The sequence below is a fragment of the Anopheles coustani genome, chromosome 2 (assembly GCF_943734705.1).
Source record: "Anopheles coustani chromosome 2, idAnoCousDA_361_x.2, whole genome shotgun sequence".
Classification (NCBI taxonomy): Eukaryota; Metazoa; Arthropoda; class Insecta; order Diptera; family Culicidae; genus Anopheles; species Anopheles coustani.
The window spans coordinates 67,185,614-67,207,462 of NC_071289.1; the positions used below are offsets into that span (position 1 = coordinate 67,185,614).

The following is a 21,849-nucleotide window of genomic DNA, read 5'->3' on the forward strand; positions in this document are numbered from 1 at the left end:
GTTGTTGACTGGAAATTGTGGTGAGTACAAGGACGGGTTTGAATTTATTTTTTCTGTGCGTAATGTTGAAATTTAAAAAAAAATCCTCATTTGGGTTCCTTCAACAAGGTGATTATTCCATTGTATTGTATCCACCTTGGTTCTAAGAATTGACATTTCTTGTGGTGACGTAACAGTTGTAAATAAACAAATTTCCATAACCAATTTCTTATTCAGCCGAAGTTTAATTTTAATTGCAGATATCGCTATAGGTTCTTTGAAAACAAACTGAAAGTTTAAGCCTCAATTTTGTTTGGTTACAAAGGTAATCGTAATTAAGCAGACAGGCAAGAATGTAATCTAGCAAGGTCACTTGAACGAAGCAATTGTTGTAGCTTAGAAAAAACAACCTTGTTCAGGATACGATTCTCGACATCTAAAGTCAGTATTCTCCCGACAGGACACAGTAACGGGAGTGGTCCGCTCGAGATGTCCTGCTGGCTACATTTCAAACGCAGAAAGATGTCGAAAAAGTTGGTGTACTTCGGTCAGTTGTAAACGGTGCTGCCAAGAATCCTTCTGCTGGCCACGCTCGACACGGCATGTGTGACCCGTCCTCAAGGGACTGCACATGAACGGTTTGCCAGGAAGGACATTTCGGTGAATACATGACCACTACCAGCCTGGGTTCGCGAATTGTATGAATCTATTGTTTTCGGGGCGTGCAGCTGGACGGAATCTACTTGCCAGTTTCGCTATTTCTAGTGCTTCCGTAGCGAGACCAGCCGGACGAGTGATATATTGCAGCGTTATCCCGACCGCTCGTGGCAGTTAGTTTTTCCAGAAGAGCCAACCAACCCACCACTTCAACAGGCAAGCAACCAGCAACCATGGCGGGTGATTTTTCTGGCTGTACGGCACGCAAGAAAAACCGGGCCCAATCCATCGAATACAACCCAGTTAAAACGGACGGCAGCGGGGAAAACTCAAAGCAACCAACCAACCCGCTTACGACCCGCAGTGGACTACGGGTGTACAAGATTGTTATCCTCGGAGACGGCGGTGTTGGCAAATCGGGTAAGACACTAAACGAGAATCTTTGAATTTTAAGATTCAATGATAGCAAAGTAGCCACGAAAAGCTACTGATGTGGTGTGGGCCAACTGCTACTGATGGTACTTTGCCGTACGGACAGGAGAATGGTTTTTCGCAGTTAAACAAACCACCTCCAAACGTGGGTGGTAAGGTAAACACACACGCACGCATCGATCTGTGGCATTTGTTTACGAGAAGACAGTTCAACGAATGACGCGAGTAGTATTATCGATTATTTTCTTTATTCTTTTCTCTATTGTTGTTGTCTCCCGGCTGGAAATCTTCAACCGTTGCGCCGCCAACTGTTGAGCGAGACGGAGACCATCGTTTGTCATCATCGATGGCGGAGGTGTGTTGGTGGGTGAGGGAGGAGGTGGGGAGACCCGTGACCTAGACGGTGGCAAAGGGCTTTGTTTTATGGTTGACTGGTTCGCCCTTTGCGCCTTACAGTGGGCGATGGTCCGAATGTGGGCAATTGGTTTTTACCATCCGATGTGCGTCATCAAATACCGGTGCGTTTGGATGGGCTTAGTGTTCGAAGAATAAATGTTTCTCCCTTGTGCTCCCACCCACGCCATCAATCAAAAAGAGCGATTAAAACAATTTATTTTTCTTTCCATGTTATTTTCAGCCGTAACGCTCCAGTTCGTGAGTCACAGCTTTCTCGACTATCACGATCCAACGATCGAGGACTCGTACCAGCAGCAGGCCGTCATTGACGGGGAAGCGGCCCTGCTGGACATATTGGACACGGCCGGGCAGGTCGAGTTTACCGCCATGCGCGACCAGTACATGCGGTGCGGCGAGGGCTTCATCATTTGCTACTCGGTCACGGATCGGCACAGCTTCCAGGAGGCATCCGAGTACCGGAAGCTGATCGCGCGTGTTCGGCTCACGGAGGACATACCGCTCGTGCTCGTGGCAAACAAGCTGGATCTGCAGTCGCAGCGCAAGGTGTCGACCGAGGAGGGCCGCAACCTGGCAAAGCAGTTCGGTTGTCCGTTCTACGAAACGTCGGCCGCCTTGAGGCACTACATTGATGAGGCGTTTTTCTCCCTGGTGCGGGAAATACGGCGAAAGGAGGAACAGCGGGTGAGTCTTCAAAATCAAAGAAAAGTTTCCCAGGCCTTTATTTTTTGAAAACACCAAATAAAATTAACTATTATAATTAACCACTTTTTTTTATTTAAAAAATGGTTAATGGCCAAATTGCGTTTCACCTTGACGCTTCAAACGTCTAACAAAAAATCGCAAGTTTTGTTTTCAAAGGATTATTATACGTTTCTGTCTTCCAGGAAGCAATAACTTCCACCCAAGAAGCCAAAATATCCAGTCTCCAACTGTCCCATTTGCTATCGTTCTTCTTTTTTTGTGTACAATTTATTTGACTAAGGATATAAAAGATATACCTTACCAATATTTTCCTTCTTTCTTTGTGTTTATTTATCAGGCTCTCAACGGGGGCTCCAGTTCGGAAAAGATACACCCCAGACGGCGCAGCCGATGGTGGCGATTACGGTCAATATTTGCACTCGTCTTCAGACGTCGCCGCAATCCCAACGATACCAACCCATAGGAAGGCGTGCCGGTGGCAACGGGGAAAGGAGTTGTGCGAAAATCGATCCAGCATATTTGGGCCAGAGTTTCCAACAGGTTTGCCTTTTTGTTTTCTCCAGTTGGATATATTGTTCGCCACTCCTTTTAGTAGCTGTCCTCCTATGTGCGTGTAGTGTATAGGTTGGTTTTGGTATGGCCATCCTATGGCAGTCGAACGTTTATCGACGAAATGTCAACTCTCCCAGCGGGCGTCCCGAATTCTTGTGGTCAATAACGGACGAAACAGCCATGAGCTAAATGTTACCTGTACCCGGGCGTATAGACTCTTTTCGGGCAGTCGCCACATTACAGCGTACGACGACAAGGAATTAACCTAAGCAAAGGCTTTTAACCACATAGTACATGTGCCACTTAGTCGCCACTAAGTGTATCATCGTGTTTTAGGAGTATAATTTATAGTCGAAGAAAAGGCACCCAATTTGGTAGGTAACTCGTTCCATCATCCACTATTGTAGGAGATAAAAATGTACGGTTCCCGTGGGCCGGGAAGAACATAAGAAAAAATGGGAAATGTAAGATTTCATCAAACCAGATGTAGCATTAGAATAGTTGGATTCTTTAGTACAAGAATCATACGTAATCATTAGGCGTACTTCTTCCGAACATCAATCAACGAATGGAACTAATTCTAGTTTAACGGTTAATTTGTAAGACGAATGCTTTGCATTGTGTTTTAACCCGCTCGCGCACATAGTGCTCAATAGTTTATTTTTTAGAGTACGTGGCTGGGATTCGCCATCGGAAGTGGATCGGAAGAGAATTAGTCGAATTCAATACCCTTTTCATGCTTACATTACCGTACAAAACAAAATGAAAAAAGAAATTATGGCGTTAAACGTAAATCATCCAACATTTGTGTAGACATCCGTCGGTGTCTAACAAAAAAGCATCCAAAGGGGAAAAAATCAAAATCATACATTTTGCGAAGCAACTACCTGTCCTACACTGACCCAAAGTATCTGTGATGTATGCCAAAACAATGAAGAATATCATATTTATTTCTATTTTACTCCGTACGTGACGAACACATCGGTTTGGAGCAACGTTTTACTTTCATCCCACTTTATATAGAACCAGATTCTCCTTGCAGAGTTGGTTCTGGTTGCGTTACTCTTTCCGTTTCAAGCACTAAAAGTATTCGGTATGTGTTCTGAATGGTTTCGTTCACTACAAAAATAGATACTAATGAACTATAACTATAAGAAGATAAAAAATAACGCAATACATACACAGTACCAATCAAACCAGAGAATGAACAACCAGGTTTAAGGCTATATAGTGATAGTCTGTTATCACACAATAGAGGAACCACAACTATCATATTCATAGTACTCAAACAGGGTTACAGGAAAAAAGAAACTTTCACGAATTAACGTCATTTATAAAACATCAGAGCAGCGTTTTGACGAGAAGGAGAAAACTCGGTAGATTTACAATCTGCCATAACTATAAACGGGTGATGTCAGCACATTATCAAAAGAAAAGTATTCAACTCTTAAAGCCAGGGGGAGTTCGGAAGGGGGAAGCAGAAATATTAGGAATTGATGTAGCATTTTGCTTTATACATTTTTTTTAGCGACTTGGTTTCAAAATTGTATTCTTATGCTGTTGAAATATGCAAGAGATTTCATACCTCCAAAGTGACTACTTTTCCATTATTTACAAAAAAGTTTCAAAAAATGGTGAAGATTATCTTTCATTTTCCTTTGAACTTGAAAGTGATTATGCAGTATTAAATTTAGGAATTATCAAAGAAAAAGGATTTTTAAGTTTCCCATTCTCTATACAAAAGATCCTTTAAACCATTCCAACTCTACAAAGCTCGAGCTACATTATAGGAATTCATCAAAAAGCAATTTCACCAGAAAATACTGATAACAAGAGGCAACAATTCATAGGAAAAATAAGCAATAGAAATCGTATGCAACTTTAAAACTCTCAGCACAAGTGAAACCATTCATGTTACCGGACTTTAGTGAATCTGTTGGGGTAGTGCGTGGCTTCGGATCCACGAGTGAGAGGGGATTCGTCAAATCTCCTAAAATTAGCCAGTCTGTTTATGAGCTATCGGATTCATACAAAGCAATAGATTTGAAATGTTGAGCGAATCACTCTTCTTTGGTAGTGGGTAGTCCCGTCTCAACGTGGAATGAAAATCAATAGAATGATAGAAACTGATATGGTTTCCTCGCGTCGCGATTTTTGTCATTAAGTTAGCGTTTTGACGCGAAAATGTTTTGAATGATTATTGCATTTATTTTCGTTAGCTTATAGAAGAAACTGAAACTCTTGCGAAAAATGCTTCCATGTTGAGTTAAACATAAAATTGTTATCCTTCGAGAACATTTCGCACGCCGTCTTAAGATCTTTACGTTACAATTGTACCATTTCGAATGGTGCATCCTACTAACAAGCGACAATAATTACTACGCAAACTGCAAGCTACAAATATTACACCTATACTATCAGTATTTTTCTATTCAAATTTTCTACCTGAATTATTTTAAAAGGATGATTCCTTTTGACTCTAGCTTTGATCACGTCCAAGCAATTTTTTTAAAAAGGACATCTTAAACTTTGCCTAAAAATGACACACCTCGTTTTGCCTGTAGCAGAAGGTTTTTGTAACTGGACAAACGACCTCTAGAAAATACGTTAAAGAAACGAACCAAACGTTGCATTAGTGGTAGGTTTAAGCACTAGAAGTGATATGGTACCCAAACATTGATTCAATGAAATTACCCTCATCGACCGTTAGCCACAAAGTGGTGAAGTGTATTGAATACCACTCGGGATTGTGTGTGTATGTATGTGCGTGTGTACGGCACAATGCGTGCGTGGAGCAGATTGTTACTCGAAGCAAATGTTATTGAAGCAGCGAAAAGATTGTAAAAAACCACCCCAGTATATCATAAACCTCAAAACAACCCCCAAACAGGGATGAACGATGCCCTCAGCGTACCCTTTCGTTCCCGGATATGATAGTGTTATAGAATTAGCGCTTACCTTTTTAAGGAATGGATGTAAGTTTGAATGGTTCTAAGCTAATGAAACTGCGGATGCAAGCGAAGCGATTGTAGAAAACATTTCGTGTAGGCATGCGACACTTTCCGGATGGATGGTGTTTTTTTGTGAGAACATAACAAACGTATTCAAAATAAAATTGAAATGTGCAATCTGCAAGTTGTGGTGTTGTTTGCATTATGTTTAAAGTCACGTGTAGTGATCCTGTAACGGGTTTTACATATACTTTTTAAAAAACCTTTTATGTTCAAACGATGACAGTTAGAAACTAAATATTTTGGCGCGAAAACAATTTTTCATATGTCACTACGATTTTGTTTAGAATCGCTTCAGTTCCTTCTCCGTGTTTACTGCGTGACCTTCGGAAGATGGATTTTTACCGGAAACTGCCTAAAATAGTAACTCAACTCATCATCTGATATCGGAGGCGATTTCAAAAAGATTGTTTTTCATTTAAGGAGTTACATGCCCATCTGAATGGATCTCTGAGTAATGCAACTTTGACCGAACTGCGCGAGCTCAAATATGGAAAGGATGTGCAACCCGGCACCGACGACGGGTTCTACAAGATCCTGAACGGGGAAACTCTTTCCCTGGAGGAGTGAGTTTGAATGATCACGTCCGTCATATAACATTTTCATCAATATTTACTTATTGCCTGTAGATGCTTTAAAAAGTTTCATTACGCGCATGATTTGACCGATCGCCAGGAGACATTGGCGAAGGCAACCGAGCGAGTAATCGACGAGTTCGCCAAGGACAATGTGATCTATTTGGAATTAAGGACTACCCCGAAAGCGACAGGCCATATGTCGAAGCGTGAATATCTTTCGACGGTGTTGGATGTAATGCGGTAAGGAAACAAACATCGCCTTCGTTTTTGTGCTGTACGATCATTCTTTTCTTCCTTTTTAATTATATTTTAGAAATTCAGTGGAACTTTATCCGCAAATGATTGTGAAATTGTTACCATCCATCGACCGTTCAAAAGGCATCATCGAAGCAGATGAAAGCGTTGAGTTGGCGATCGAGCTGAATGCGTTCTATCCGGGATTGATGGCTGGTTTCGATCTGAGTGGTAATCCGTTCGGTACCAAGTTTGCGGAGTTTGTACCACCGCTGCAGAAGGCGCGCAAGCATGGTTTCCGCATGGCATTGCACTGCGGCGAGTTCGAGGATGCACAGGAGGTGAAGGAAATGCTCGACTTCGGTGTGGATCGTATCGGCCATGGTACATTTATCGAGGGTACGTGATCACTTTCGTACTCTGCGGCTTGTAATGGATTTGATTGACTCAATTCTATCTAAATTTGTAGGCGATCATTTGGAGTTTGCTAGGAAAAATAATATACCGTTCGAGTGTTGTCTTACGAGCAACGTGAAATGCAAAACAGTGCCATCGTATGAGGAGCATCACTTCTACAAGTTAATGAAAATGAAACAACCGGTATGCGTATGCGTAAGTGTCGTTTAAGCTTACAAAACAGATGAATTTCGTATCACCACATATCACTATGCTTCTTTTATTGTAGACCGACGACTTTGGTGTATTTGAAACGAGCCTTTCGCAAGAATTAGAAATATGTGCCAAAACTTTTAACCTTTCCAATGAAGAAATTTTCGAACTACAGCTCAAAACGGTCGAGTACACGTTTGCCAGCGATCAAGAGAAAAATAAGATGCGTGAAGTGCTTAAACAATTCAAAGAATCGTCGAAGAACAATGGATAATGTATAAGAAATGTATTGCCATGCAAATTGTCAAATGCATTTCTTAAAGAATTTTAAAAGCACTGAAAATTGAAAAGAATCATCATCTGTGCTGTTCGCTCCGATTCAGTTCCAGTTTAAATAAATCCAATTTCCCATCTCTATGGTAAATGTCAAACTGACAGCTGTTTGTTGTTGTTTCTTGAATCGCACGTGCGGTAGCAGCATTTTATGTGGAAGTTCCAAAAATTGTGCGTTGTATTTAAGTAATAAACTTTGTGCGGTATATTTCATATTCTTCGCATTACAATGGAAGTCGCAAGCAAAAACATGGAAGCTGCAAGCAACGACATGGAAGACGCAGTCGACGACATGGAAACTGAAATAAAGTCGGAATCGGCCGGCAAACCAGAACGGAAAACTAAATTGAATGTTCAAAGTGTGTTGATTCCCCGCAACCGGAGAGCGGCACTGAAGGAGAATTGGATGAAGATTTTCACCCCAGTCGTCGAACAGCTATCACTTGCGATCCGATACAACATTGAAACACGCCGGGTCGAGATACGGGCGAGTCCGAACACAACAGATTTGTCGCACATTCAAAAGGCGGCCGATTTCGTGCGGGCGTTCGCGATTGGGTTCGAGGTGGACGATGCGCTGGCACTGATCCGGCTTGACGATCTCTTCATCGAGACCTTCGAGGTGACGGACGTGAAGCCGTTGAAGGGAGACCACCTGAGTCGCGCCATCGGGCGTGTCGCCGGCAAGGGGGGCAGGACGAAGTTCACCATCGAGAACACGACCAAAACGCGTATCGTAATGCAGGGCCAGAAGATCCACGTCATGGGAAGCTACAAAAACATCCAGCACGCCAAACGGGCACTTAGCCATCTGATTCTGGGATCTCCCGCAAGCAAAGTGTACGGAAATCTGCGTGCGGTAGCCGCGAACCAACACTCGCAGCGCATGTAGAAATAGAAGTGATTAGGTTTACGGAACAGGTCCCCGGACTTCCTTTGTCCGAGCAGCCGTATGAGCATGTTTGCTTTTTCGCCGAATTGCTGAAGGGAAGAATTATTTATGCAGTAGCATAAATGCGTGTAAACAAGTACTGCATTTTGTTTGATTGTATAAATGAGAAGAAAAGATTCAATAAAATTTGTAAGAATTATCCGTTGGAGGAACATTAGCAATAAAGCCTGAATTTCTTTTTAAATTATAACCAATCAAAGTTGTGACCTTTTAATGTTGCATGGTAACAATTCATCAAATTAATAATTCAATGATTTCATTTGAAAACGATTTAAACGCTGATAAGTGGAAAAAATGTAAAATAGTAAAAAAAGAGCTTCATTCATAATCCACATGGAAAATTATTTAAATAAAAATATTTCTTTTAGAGTGGATAAATTTGTAGATGCACTCGGTTATAATTTTCATAAATAATGCTGTTTCTCCGGAAATCCATTTGAATAAAAATAATAAATGACATATGGCATTGAAAAAAGCTTTGAAAACTTTATATAAAGTTCTTCGCTGCACATCATTAGAAAATAAGATTCCATACATCGATTATCCTTTTCTATCAGACTGAAACTAGAAAAAATATCTCAAAATTAAATTCCCTCGATTGTCTTAACCCACTTCATTTTCCTGCTCCCATATTGCACCCGACCCTTTTGAGAAGGTGGAGTTGGACTTCCCTAGCAACTCGTTGGGAGTAGAGTCGTAAAGGGTAACCCTCGCCTTCCACGCTTCCCTCCTGGGCGGGTCGGTGGCGGAACTAAACCGGCGATGCTTTAACCGTCCGATCCTGATGCCGCGGCCGTCGCCGAACTAAGCTGAACATAATCGGTATCGTGATTAATGATTCGAAAGATGAATTACATCTCATCAGCATCAAATATAAATAAATACGAGCAAGACAACTGGCTGCCTGCCTGCCTGCCTGGCAGACTGGTTGGGCATCCGCAACTCGGTTCGGTAATGGGACGGGTGTGATTGCCATGGCGAGTGTTGCCGATGCAAAGCATTTATCCTTCTCCTCCTCCCACCGCGTGGAAAACCTCGTGAACCTTGTGAACTTTTTCGGAAATTGCGATGGTGAAGTCGTTGGATGAGACAGCTGGATCGGAATGGGGTGGTAAAAGGAAAGCTTGGCGAGAAAAAAGGCGAGCACAGTGAAATTGCAGATGGGATCATGGAATGGGAACCAACGAAGCCAACAGTGAGTGATAAATAAATAAAATTAAAACCTATTCTTTGAAGCGGAACCACGTCGAGAGAAAAATAAATGGTTACTTCAAATAGATAAGCAGATTTTTTTTTATGAAAAACCCACATGTTTTTCAATAAAACACAACAATAAACAAACACATATTTAAACTATCTGTTTTTGCAACGAAAAACGAAACCTCACCGGAAGAATTACGCCTTGTGGTACCTCAAAAATGAAAAGTAAAATTGTTGCGATTTTCCCAAGTGTCCAAAAACATTGGCTGGCACTGTAAACCGTTCAATTACTCCGATCTCGTCGTGGTTCGTGCAGACAGCAGGCATTAGTGTGGCGTTAGACGTAAATTAATGCGACTCTCAGAGGGATAGAACTAGAGCCTCTGAAACCGCGTACTGCTTCGTTCCCAATTGATTCTGTATCCTTTCGACGTTGTATTGAAATAACGGTGGTTTGCAGAATTGCTAGCACAACCGGTTTTTTTGTTTTTTGTTTTTGTAACAAAGTAACAGATCAGCGAATATGTGAAAGTATGCTTAAACTTCAATAAGAAAAAATATATATTAAACCCAACATATCTTTTGCCTATAAAACGTGAATGTACAACTTGGTTGGTTCATAAAATTAACTTGAAAGTTGTATATTTTTTTAAATATATTCTTGGGTGTGCAAATTGATCCACGTTTCATACACTTGCACTGCACCTAAGTGGAACGTACTAGATGGATGCTGTGCAATGAAAGCGTCAGGGTGAAGCATTTTCCCACCTCCATCCTGGGAAAACGAAAACCCAAGCGAGCGGGTATAGGAAAAGTTCTTCAAACGAACGAGCTTTCCTCTCGTTAGCATCACGTTTCTTCACGTTCTTTCCGCCTAGCCCTTTCCCGGACATCTTTTGGCAGCGCATTCCAGCGCATTTTCACCCGCCACGCCACGCCACGCTAGCGGTAGAAGAGTCAGAAATATAAAGCAATTAATATTCGCACCGATAAATTACCGATACCGTAGCTGGAAGTGGTGGCCGGAATCGATCGAGTGGACAAGGGGCGCAAATGGCCGCGGAATGCTCACTCGGTTGAATGGGAGCCGAAACGGCGCATCATCACGTGCCGGGGCGCGTCAACTTGGCTTGGCGCCTCGGAAAATCAATTAGTGAGATAAATGATAAGTCAAATTAGGACGCGAGAAGCACGAAATTTGCATAATGATGGATGGTTGCTTTCACAGCTGGGACAGAGGAGAAAATTGTACGCCCGAGGTGGTGACGGAAAATCTCCCACGCTTTTCTGAAGCTATGCAGTTGGAAAAAGGATTAATTTTCCACCGATATGTGTAATATGTTGCATTTCATTTATGAATGCAACTGTGAAACCCTGTTTATGGTGATCATGTTTGAATTGTTACTCAAACAAATGGAGTTGATTTTATCATTTTAAAATCAAAAGTAAACCGATACTATTTATTTTCTTTGGATTATATGTTACCCGACTTAAATTTAAAGCCGCTAAAGAATTTTTTTGCATAGAAGAAAGAAATGAATATTTTCCTACCAGCAAATTGGAAAAAAACGAAGTACAGTTGGTCCCCGCAGTACGCGAATGTTTGGGACCGGACGCAATAGTGTATATCGAATTTTCGCGTATTGCGGATTTCCTCTGCCATTTCGTTTATACCTCATATTGAAGAGTTGACACTGAGAGGGAATCGCTTATTTAACATATCTTTTATCGAAATCACTAATAAGTGTTCCATTTCTTACATTGCATAATTATGTCTCTGTTAAAAAGTGCATATTAAAAACTTCATTCTACCAAAACAAAGTAAAATTGACTAGTCAGAACTCAAGCAACGCTATGAGCTGTCAGTTGAAAAAAATCGCGTATTACGAATTCGCGTATATCGAGTATCGCGTACTGCGGGGACCAACTGTAATAGGATTTTGTGGGAATGCGATCAATTCAACGTTCCCTCTACCACCCGGCAAAATAGTCTGGCGTACTTTCCCTGTCCTGCGGTGGGAAACACATTTTACGACAGTGGCTGGCCACGCTCGTAAAACGACTCATCAGGATCCGTTGCAAATACACAACCACATCGCTTGTGTTGTTGTGCCACGAAAGATTACTTTCATTGAATACAATCAATTAGCAATTTGTTCATTAGCTGAGAAATTGGCCACATCCTTGGGGCCCCGGCTGTAGGATCGCTGGACCATCGTCTGTTTTTACGACCAGCTCATTAAAAAAGCATTCCAGAATGGATGGATGGACATATTCGTTGCGCGCATATTCCTGCTGTGTTTAAATGTCTTCAGTGGATAGCTACAATCCTTCTAAGTAACGAAGAAAATGGAGGATCTTATAGCAAATGCTGTATAAATGGAGTCTAATCAGGTGATAAAGCCTAAAAAGGGCAATGTTGTATCGAACTTGACTAGTTTTGTTTTTCAAATAATTCACAAACAAGTTGTTATTCTAAGTATTATCTAAAAAAACAGTTTTTTAGTAATTCCATTGATTTATCAACAAACAATTGAACAATTTCGTTATTGGCTCGTGTTCTAACTAAATTCTTATCTTATTAAATAATATATTATTATCTATATTGAAAGCGGTAAACGTTTGTAGGATTTTGTAGATAGCTCCCAAGAGAAGCATAAGATTTAAATGCTCCTTGATGATCATTTTAAACCAATAAGGTTTTTCTCATAAACAAATTTCATGTATAGTAAGGTGAATACATGTTATTCAATATTATTCTTTTGGACAATCAAATAATCGAATTAACCCACGTTTGTGTACTCGCATTCCACCATTTGCTACTGGCGCTGCGGTTGATAATTTTCTCCATTCGGCAGAGATTAACATTTTACAGCATATCCTTTGTGACATTGGGATCTATCGGACACCCACTGTTAGCGCATAATGTGATCGTCCAAGAATTAGCCTTCCCATTCCGATGTGTGTAATAAGACTCGCAAGACGCCGCTCTTCGGAAACGAATCTTGGTAAACTTTGTCCCTGGGGACACTTCAAGCTTGGAATGCATCCGATGGTAAAAACACATGCATAGATACGGGCACGGTAAGGGTATTTGCATATATTCTTGTGGCATCTGGACAGGGGCGATTGTCGAGGCGGAAATCGATCCCTGCGGCGTTGCAGACTTCTTTTTTCAAAGGAAAATCGTTAGAGCTCTATAAGGCGAGTGGAAAAGCAGTATGAGGAGAGGAAGCGCACGCCAAACTCGGAATTAAAGCCCGACCCAAGAGCGGAAAGGCTGAGCAGCCTGAAAAATTAACATGTGGCAAACATCTTGTTCGCAGCTCGACATGTTTTTCGTATTCTTTGATTCTCTTTCGCATCTTTTTCTGCCGCTTCTTGAATCCCTTCGACCTGCATTCGTCCTGTGGAGAGAGATAAATCGAACCGCACCGCGCTGCAGTTATGCATCTTCTCGGAAAATTGCGTCTTGCAATGTTGATTCTTTTGAATGATTGAGAAATTATGCGACAAATTAAAAGTTAGTCCCTAAAGAAAAACATCTGTACCTAACCTGTGTCGTAATTTCACAAGCATGTTGCTGTCTATGCGCATGCACACCAAATCGAGCTTGTGATCGTCCGAGGGGGGAGGGTGTTATAAATAATTATTGCCATTTTCCTGCTGAAGCGAGGAAACGGAGAGTATGCCTGGACAAACAAGTCCTTCAAAGTGCATGCAATAATAAAAGGGTGTTTCCCTTTCATTCCTTTTTCTGGCAATTATTGGGCGTTTCAAATTCAGGGTGTATTACAATTAATTTTATAAGAAGTTCGTGGTTTGTGATTGTGATGTCCTATATGGCTTCGTAGTTAGTAAAAACAAAACTGATTTCAATGTCGCTTCCAAAATTAATTTCAAACACAATTTCGGTCCGACTTAGGGACGATCTTGTAAAATTTTACCGACTTGCTCAATTTTCCCGATTTGCCAAATTTTCCCGCGTTTTTGAAAAACCATCGTCATTCCATTGTGATGGATTGTGCTAGTGTATTGGTGTCAAACTGTTTTTGATTTGTTCTTCCCCTTCTCTTTCCCTCCAACGGGGAAGGCGGAGCCACGCCGGTACATTCGTTATCTCTTTCGCTAAGCTGTAGTGATCCTTTTCTCACTAGCACTGATGGGCTGTCGACGAATCAGATGCGGTAAAAAAACGCCTTTAAACAGGGTGGCTGTTAACACGTTCCGTATAACAGGGTGAAATTAGAGATTAAGCGGATTATGAAAAATAATAGTTAGTAATAGTAATTTTTTCCATACTTTACTATTTATTTTTTTATTCTTCACCGTTCATGATGTGTGGTATACTTTTAGTTGGATTTGTTAATTTGGAAATTCTTTCCAATTAATTTTAAATTTTGTGTTTTGTTTCTTAATTATCAAATGACAATGAATATTACTAAAACAGGAAAATCTCTATATACATTGCGGCTCCAGACAAGTTCCTCAGGACCTCACAGGACATATCGGCCATGATGGTGTCGGTGCCTTGCCACCGCATGTCTATTATTTCGCATACCGGTTCGGCGCGCCGACGCCGTCAACAAACACAGATAGCCGTCCCTTTTGCCGACCCCCGCTCTTCCGAGCGCTTGGAGGAAAAAAGCAGGAAAACCTGTTTCAGCGGTTGCACGAACACGCAGACGCCGTGCTGGATTTTCCACTCCACGACTGTCCGTCAGTTGATGTTTCGGTTTGAACAACGTGCGATGCACACGCGCGTGCTCCTTCTCCATCAGGCACGATAGTAGAAGCACCAGCATCCGATCGTGTTTGGTAGATGCGAGGGCCAGGATCGTTTCCCGGCGAGTTAGTGCGAGTGCTTAGCGTTGACGCGTAAACACTGTATGTTATTTTTTTTTTCGACAAGTTTGCTCCGTGTTGTTCGAAAATCGACTTTTCTGTGATATCTTGGAAAGTGTTGGCAAGCGAGTGTATTGTGCCCCAGGTTTAGGAAAAATGGACATTTGAATTATTTATGGTTACGTGCCGAAAATTAACAGGAATTGTATCTCTTGAAATAGTGTAAAACGAAGGAGAGGAAAATAAAAGCACCTAAAACATGACGACAAATTTTGGATTTTTAATCAGAATACAGTGTATAAACAACCGTTAGAGAAGACGCTGGTGTTGGTACCGGGGCCTGTGGGGGGAATTGTTGTGTGTTTACCAAGTGTCATCGAGTGTCCCAACAGCACCTTGTTGTGGCACGAGCTGTCTAGCGTCAGGTTGAGTTTGTATTTTTTTTTACGTCTGCAACTACCATTCAGAACCACCATTGAGAGTGAGAGTGACGGTGAACGAACACCGGATCGAGTAACAGATCAACAAAAAATTAAGAAAAAGTTCGAAAAAGAACCTATAGACCACAGCAACTTTTATGAACTAGTGAACTTTTGTGAACAGATAGGTTTGTGAAACACTTAAGAGGTACTGTGAATAGTGAATTATTTCCAAACCAAGACCATTTCATTGTCAATTTGACTAAGTTACTGCAACATTTGTTTTGAAACGTGATCTTTGATTGGAGTGATCTTAAAAACTGCGAGGGAAAGTTCATGAACATACGTAATTAATAGCAAAACCCAACTTTAAGCCAATATTCATCCGTCAGTGACATTCAAGGTAAATCGAACACTTTAATGATCTATACTTTGTAATTTTCTGTGATTAAACCTACCTAAATGTGAGCAACTTTAAGAAAAATCTCCTATGCGTGGCTATGTACATGTAGTTTTTAAAAACTTCTGACTCTGACCGAAAACTTCTCGCTTAGCACAGGTGGATTGTAAATGGTTTTACTAGTTTTAGCATATAGTCAGTATGCTTGCTTGCTTGTTTTAAAAAGTCAGAACTGTTGCAAAATAACAAAAATGTTCAGATATTACTGGAAACGTTTTTGAAAAAAATGTTTTCTTTTTGTCGGCATTGAATGCTTTCAACGTCCGTATATCAGGATTTGTCTCGTTTTGAGGTCAGAACGTCGGGAAATCCAAAAGATACATAAAATGTGGAGCAGAAGACGTTGTGTAATTACGCAAAGCAAAAACCAAAAAAAAAAAAACAGAAAAAAATTGGGGACATCATTCGCCAGTGACAATTTTACGAGCATCCCTTTTGTTTTACCTCTTCGTCGCAATATATTTTCCCACGAGCCGAGGAAATTGTTCGCACCTTTTGGGGCGATCGTTCTCGCGCAATTCGTGAGCCCTTCTTTATTTTGTTTTTGGGCTTTATTTTATTTTTTGCTCACCAAACGTTATCATTATGGGTGGTCTCCTGGGATCAGGATAGTGAACTATGCGGTGGGTCTGAGGACGATATCGTTCGTTTTTCGAGGACGTTTTCGTAGAACTGTTCAGACAACTGGAAAACCGGTTGGACCTGCAACTGTGTGTTCTGTTTCTTTTATTGTTGTAGTTCACCTAATTTAAAGGGAAATATCCGGAAATCGACCGTCTATACGTGAACGTTTCTTTCATTTCGTAGTTTTTTCGAAACATCGTTTATTTTTATATATTTTTGTTAACCACTATATCAAGTTCAGTATTTATATTATTTCACCTTTACATTTTCATCATGGAAACCGAAAAAAAACTTACACAGGAGGCAGGCTATCCTAGTAAAGTGCAACCTCAAAAAATATTGGTTTTGGGCTTTGACAATTTTTTATGTTGTTCTTGCTTTCGGAGCATCATATGGATGGGGATATAACATTTGGTATAGGAAATATATTAGATACTGAGTATTTTACCTTAGAAAAACATAGCAAAAATCAGGATTGTCAAATGTTAAGTTACTATGTACTTTTATAAGTGTCTCTATAAAAACTACAACAAGTTTATCATATTCAATAAGATTGAAATATCTAACATTTCGAAGGACTATTTGCTTTTACTTTATGCTTATCCTCAATTTTATATGCGCTTTGGCTTTTGTAACACTAATATTAATGCGATCGTCACCATAGTAGCGATGTGAAAGGCGATCCATTTGCTACGGTCTGCTCTTGCGCAACCTTTTTAATCGATGAGCGCCACTTCTGTGTGTGACTTTTTTGTGTCCTTGCCGTTCATTAGCCTTCGTTAGCCTTAGAGGGCTGAGCGTCCGTCAGTCGTTTGCGTGATATCGAGTGTGGTGCGACCGAGCTCAATCAACATGAACTGTTGCTTTTTGGTGCGTCATTTTTGTCTCTAATTAATTGGTCCAGAGGAAGCGGATCGTTATATAAACGATCGCAAAAGCCATCGTATCGCTGCCACTTTTATGTCCTTTCAAATTACCCTCGAGCAGTGATTACTTTCTCTGTGCGACCCACAGCGTGATGGGTCCATGTGTTTGTGAGTTTTAAAAGGCTGTGTGGAAATCGTGGCGATCAGATAGTATCTTGTGCATTTGTCCTTTAACTAAAAATTACATCCCGTCCAAAGCCGTTGTACTTTTGTTAATCGGAGGAAGTTAATATAACAATTCCATGGACCATTGTTTATGTGTGAATTATAGCGTGTTTGTACGTACTAGTGTTTGTGTTATGTGAAACTAAACCTTACTTGATCTTTGTTCGAATATCCTACTCTGGTGACGATAAGAATCAAAAGTAGACAAAGTTGGAGAAACTTAAGCCACAAAGTGTCTTACGGTCCCAATCGGAGCTGCTTGTTCCATCCCTTTGGCCACTTTTTTACCATTAGACGGCTTCAAGATTCGGGTCAAAAATCGGGACCCCGCGCCGGTGTACGCGGCCATGGCGGGAAGCGGCAATTGCCGGGCGGAGAGGGACACTGACTCCGATCTGGGCGACGACTCACCTTTGGTAAGTGGACGAACATGGAAAGAAAACTAGTAAGCAGATACCTGCGTCTTTCTATGACGGTTAGGAGAGCTTCTCTTCTCCGTTTATATGTAGAAATCGATTGTTCGATATCTTTGGTTAGGGTAAAGTTGCTGATTGATTTGAAGCGAGTATTGAAATATACAAAGAAAGAACATTTTTCCATCCCAAATGCAGTAAACTTGGTGATGACAAAATTTTGTTTAACCATTTAGTAAGTGGCACACATTGAAACACACTTTGCACGAACCAACGGTTTGTTAAGTAAATTTTCACGCTTCAGCATTCAGCTCCTTCGGCATCGGTTAACCAGTGGTTTGCTTACATAAAATCGCAACCGAACGGTCATGCCATGAACCGGCCGATTTTTATTACAAACAACACGGATTAACTGCCATTAGTATGCATGAGCCTCTTGTGCTTGTATGCTAAATATATGGCGAGCGTTAATAAGGGTAAGTTTTTTCGAACGCCTCTACGAAACGCCGACAAGTTCGCGAATATTGGCATGGCTGGGAGGTTGAACGTTTTATTTTAATCATCTTCACGGAGTCTGCAAACCGTGGCCAAACGGTTCCGTTCGCTCGGCTGCGGAAACAAAGTAATTGATCCATCGGCAGGGAATGGAGGGATTTCCAAAGAGCTTGCCGTTGCTGTGGGTAAGAAATTTATCTTGCTTATTTTTCTTTCCGGTAGCATCAGTTCCATCAAGGGTTTCTCAATGGGGACGGTCCGGGGTACCCTTCCTTTAATGCTCCATTTCCTTTCTATACGTCGGGTGATCGTACTTGAGATCCTCTCGTTTTTCTTTTTACTTCCATTTCGGTTTCAATGTTTTAAATTTTAATTACTGGGAATAGTTTCCATCCTGGGAGTGCATCGATGAATCGATACACCCGAATAGAACGAATTGGAGGTTCTTATCCATCCTTGTCCGATTGCGAGCTCGTTGGTCAAGGCTGCCTGTTTTATGATCGTTTCCGAGCAGAGACATAAAACTAAAATTAAAGTGCAACGCTGCGAAACAGGACGAATGCTTCGGTTTCGCATACGAAGGGAGCAAGAAATGGATTAGTTTAAAATAAATATAATGAAAACGCCCGCGAGAATAGGGAGGAGCCAGCAAAGGTGTTTACAAATTGCATTTTTCGCAAAGCAGTTGCTGCTGCATTCAGCGCAATTGCCTTACGTTTGGTTCCGTTTTTGTTCACGCATTGGTTTTCTTCTTTCATGTAGACTTTTGATCCTGGAAAGGGCAGGCTTTTTCGTTTGCTGGCATGGTGTGGGTGGAAAAACTCTCTTGACAGGGTTGCACGGAAAATAGTGTAGCCTTTTATGCATAATTATGATTTGTATGTGAACCACCTATACAGCAGGAGGGAGTGATAATTTAACTTTGCGCAAAAGGGAAATAGAAGAAGGAAAACTTCATTTGGCGTTTGATATCGTATGTGCACGTGTAGTGCAGATCGGAGGGAAAAGGACAAGAAAACACGCGTACAGACAGACTCACAGGTGTGGCCAACCTTTTGAGAAAAACTTTAAAAATAAAGTGAAGCAGTAAAGTAACGTCTGCAGGGAAACCCAGGGAAAACGCAACGACGACGACTACGCTGGAAACCATTTACTTCGAATCGAAAATCCAACGCATCCTTGGATGCGTGGCAACACACATGGCCCTTCGTGTTGAATATATGTGTGTATGTTTGTGGGTAAATAAACATACATACGTACCACGTGTACACACAATATCCGCCGTAATTAATTCAAAACAATTATCCCGCAATTAATACAAATTAAGTGCAGGTAACCAATAAAGCAAAAGAGGGGGAAAAAAATAAAACAGCGGTAACGAAATGATTACAACCATTTGCGGCCATGGTGCAGTGGTTTGCGGTAGCAAATGGCGCCCGTCTTTCGGACGGAAGCAACATCGCGTTCGGAGACGGCGTTTGCGGAGTGAGCTGGCAATTATCATTGCAGGGAGGCGCTGCGCCGATTGTGGCAGCTAGTTATGCTCGACGTAAGCGCTTTTCCCGCCCGGCGATACCCTCCTTTTCGTCAGCTTTTTCAACACCGTCAGGCGACCGTGGTGTTGGTAAGGGATGGCACGGGGGAGGCACGGAGCAAAATAAAGGGAAAATAATAGTACTTAGCGTACGATGGGTGCACTTGACTGATAAGACAACCACCGTTCCGGCTTCGACAGGTTGTCTAACATTCCCACCCGACTGCTTGCCTTGCCGGAGTGCTAGTAGTGGTGTTGGTGCTGGTGGGAAATGTTTAACCTTTTCCCATTTTCCCCGGCCACCAGACGACGGCCCTGGGAACTGAGAATGGATGGTGTGACAATTGTCGTAAAAGGAAGGCAAAAAAGATTTACTGTGAAATGAGATGAATCCTTATTTACTTTTTTATTATTCTGGTGGAAAATTACTTTTTCAGCTACGATACCTTTTTTCTTTTCATTTTCCTTTATAGGACGGTGTCGTATCTATAAACTTACGATACCTTTTTGTAACAGTGTCTTTTTTACTCTCTTCTCTTTCTTTCTTTCTAATTTGATATTGAAAATAAAGCACTTTAACTAACTATTGATATGTATGTTCAGACACCGAACATTTAACTCTTCTTATATTTTTAATTGAACATGAACAAATGAGATCCAAATCTAAGCAGAAAACATTTAAAATGCAGTAGAAACACCTCAAATTCATACATTTTGTAACATTTTGTTTGGGCCAATATTACCATAGAATTGTTTGGACTATTTTAGTGATAAGTCATTCTATACACTTGAGCTCACGTACACATTGAAGTTATTTATTATATCATTTTATACACGAAAAGAAACTAAAATATAATCACTTTTACGATCTGATTTTAAAAATTTTTTTTTACAAATTTTGTTAAGAGACCTCAAATAGTCCGACAGAAAACACCAATTATGCATGATTTTTCAATCATTTGGCTAGCCCGAGCCAGAGAAAGAAATTTACAAATGAAAAAAACGAAACAAAACACTCAACACATTTATCTTCATCATCAGCAAGATCATTTGATGGTTTGATGATCTTAAAAAGGTGCAATCACTTTAATAGCTTACTGATAAATAGGAACCTCTGCTAACATGTTGTTGCATAAAGCAAATATCTATTTCAAGCGTACCGAAGTGAAAACCTACCCAGGTTTGCCGTGAACGTTCTCCATGCTTTTTTCTTACTATCGCCATAATTTCCAAAGGGGAAGCAGCCGTTTCCCACTACATTGTGTATACCGTTAGTGATGGCTTAGCAAACGTTTCGCAATCCGCCCCAACTTCCCTCGATCCAGCACCATCTCTTACCCCTGTTGCCTCTGCAGTGAGCCGTTTTCATCAGCGACTTTCCGTGCAAATTCGCGTCCGCCAAAGTATGACATCCCCGCCACTGCAACTCGGCTCGAGGTCTCGGCGAAGACAAACCGTTTAAACTTAATCGCTCACTCGCGCAGCCAGACGGAAGTGATTGTAGCTAATTGATACGCCGGGGAGAAATTAGCATCATTTTATGCCCGGCCGGCCATCGGCAGGGCGATTTCGACCGGGGGACAACGGGAAAATCGCCGCTTCGTCGTGTGACACTTTGGTTGGTTGGTTGATTATTTTTCCCCTTTTTTGTTGCTTGATTTTAGAGAAACCTTCCTTGACATGTTTTGTGATGAGTGTGATGGACAAGGTTTTTTACGGTAGTTTTTTTCTGTGCTCTTCAACAAATCGATGCACGGATTGATTGATTGATGATGGATTTCCGATAGTTGGTTTTTTTCTATTCAGCTCGTGAAGCAGGTTAATTTACACCAAAGCTTTCTTTTTTAGTTTTATGTCGCTGAATAAAACTGAAGTATGAAAAAAGAGATTTGAACTGTTTCTGTTTTGTTGGAGATTTTATAACAAAAACATTTAATTGTAAGAAAACTTACAGCAAACTACATTCCACAACCGGTAGGTCTATTTGAAATTGTTAGTTTGTACAACCTGGTGCCAGAATTCGACAGCTGTGGAAAGGTAGGATGATAATTATCGAACCCAAACCTACACCGGTTTCGGTGACCTCCGGAGATCGAAACAGAAGCTGCAATTGGCAAAGGCGAGGCAAAAAATGATATGACCGAATTAATATTCCGTCATCAGCGTATCTCAGGGAAACCGATCATCGATGCAGTGGGGAGGAAGCAAAAAAGTGTCCAAGCAAAAGACCCCTGTATGCGAGCGAGCGGAGTGGACGCAAAGCCTGCTTTTTTTCTTCGTAATTACCCTTGAGAAAGAGCGCTGGTAATTAT

The 21,849-nt window shown here is 41.2% G+C and overlaps 4 protein-coding genes across 5 annotated transcripts in view; all 4 read left to right on the forward strand.

Moving 5' to 3' along the window:
- The first annotated feature begins 443 nt into the window (after nucleotides 1-443).
- Nucleotides 444-4,331, forward strand: LOC131267188 (GTP-binding protein Rit2). Its single transcript, XM_058269982.1, has 3 exons — nucleotides 444-1,056; nucleotides 1,706-2,166; nucleotides 2,525-4,331. Exons 1-3 carry the CDS (start codon nucleotides 870-872, stop codon nucleotides 2,648-2,650), a joined length of 774 nt encoding a protein of 257 aa, XP_058125965.1. The 5' UTR covers nucleotides 444-869; the 3' UTR covers nucleotides 2,651-4,331.
- A 1,708-nt stretch (nucleotides 4,332-6,039) lies between these two features.
- On the forward strand, nucleotides 6,040-7,600 carry LOC131263897 (adenosine deaminase-like protein). Its single transcript, XM_058266176.1, has 6 exons — nucleotides 6,040-6,113; nucleotides 6,174-6,316; nucleotides 6,380-6,568; nucleotides 6,642-6,961; nucleotides 7,032-7,174; nucleotides 7,248-7,600. The coding sequence occupies exons 1-6, from the start codon at nucleotides 6,084-6,086 to the stop codon at nucleotides 7,443-7,445; spliced, it is 1,023 nt and encodes a 340-aa protein (XP_058122159.1). The 5' UTR covers nucleotides 6,040-6,083; the 3' UTR covers nucleotides 7,446-7,600.
- Nucleotides 7,601-7,652: 52 nt separating this feature from the next.
- LOC131262502 (RNA-binding protein pno1) lies at nucleotides 7,653-8,646 on the forward strand. Its single transcript, XM_058264522.1, has one exon. It carries the CDS (start codon nucleotides 7,734-7,736, stop codon nucleotides 8,394-8,396), a length of 663 nt encoding a protein of 220 aa, XP_058120505.1. The 5' UTR covers nucleotides 7,653-7,733; the 3' UTR covers nucleotides 8,397-8,646.
- An 8,187-nt stretch (nucleotides 8,647-16,833) lies between these two features.
- LOC131261990 (protein dead ringer) overlaps nucleotides 16,834-21,849 on the forward strand; it is a 95,796-nt gene continuing 90,780 nt past the window's right edge. For both annotated transcript variants that reach the window (XM_058263877.1, XM_058263878.1), the window contains exon 1: nucleotides 16,834-17,511. In XM_058263877.1, the coding sequence (XP_058119860.1) occupies nucleotides 17,443-17,511 (69 nt within the window). In that variant the 5' untranslated portion in view covers nucleotides 16,834-17,442. The remainder of the gene's footprint in view (nucleotides 17,512-21,849) is intronic.

What these genes read in the sequence shown, in the direction of transcription:
- LOC131267188 (XM_058269982.1), top strand. Translation starts at nt 870, where the DNA reads ATGGCGGGTGATTTTTCTGGCTGTACGGCACGCAAGAAAAACCGGGCC. An exon ending in CGGCGGTGTTGGCAAATCGG is followed by an intron (nt 1,057 to 1,705) that starts GTAAGACACTAA and finishes TGTTATTTTCAG; the next exon opens with CCGTAACGCTCCAGTTCGTG. An exon ending in GGCGAAAGGAGGAACAGCGG is followed by an intron (nt 2,167 to 2,524) that starts GTGAGTCTTCAA and finishes TTTATTTATCAG; the next exon opens with GCTCTCAACGGGGGCTCCAG.
- LOC131263897 (XM_058266176.1), top strand. Translation starts at nt 6,084, where the DNA reads ATGGATTTTTACCGGAAACTGCCTAAAATA. An exon ending in CCATGGTACATTTATCGAGG is followed by an intron (nt 6,962 to 7,031) that starts GTACGTGATCAC and finishes CTAAATTTGTAG; the next exon opens with GCGATCATTTGGAGTTTGCT. An exon ending in AACAACCGGTATGCGTATGC is followed by an intron (nt 7,175 to 7,247) that starts GTAAGTGTCGTT and finishes CTTTTATTGTAG; the next exon opens with ACCGACGACTTTGGTGTATT.
- LOC131262502 (XM_058264522.1), top strand. Translation starts at nt 7,734, where the DNA reads ATGGAAGTCGCAAGCAAAAACATGGAAGCTGCAAGCAACGACATGGAA.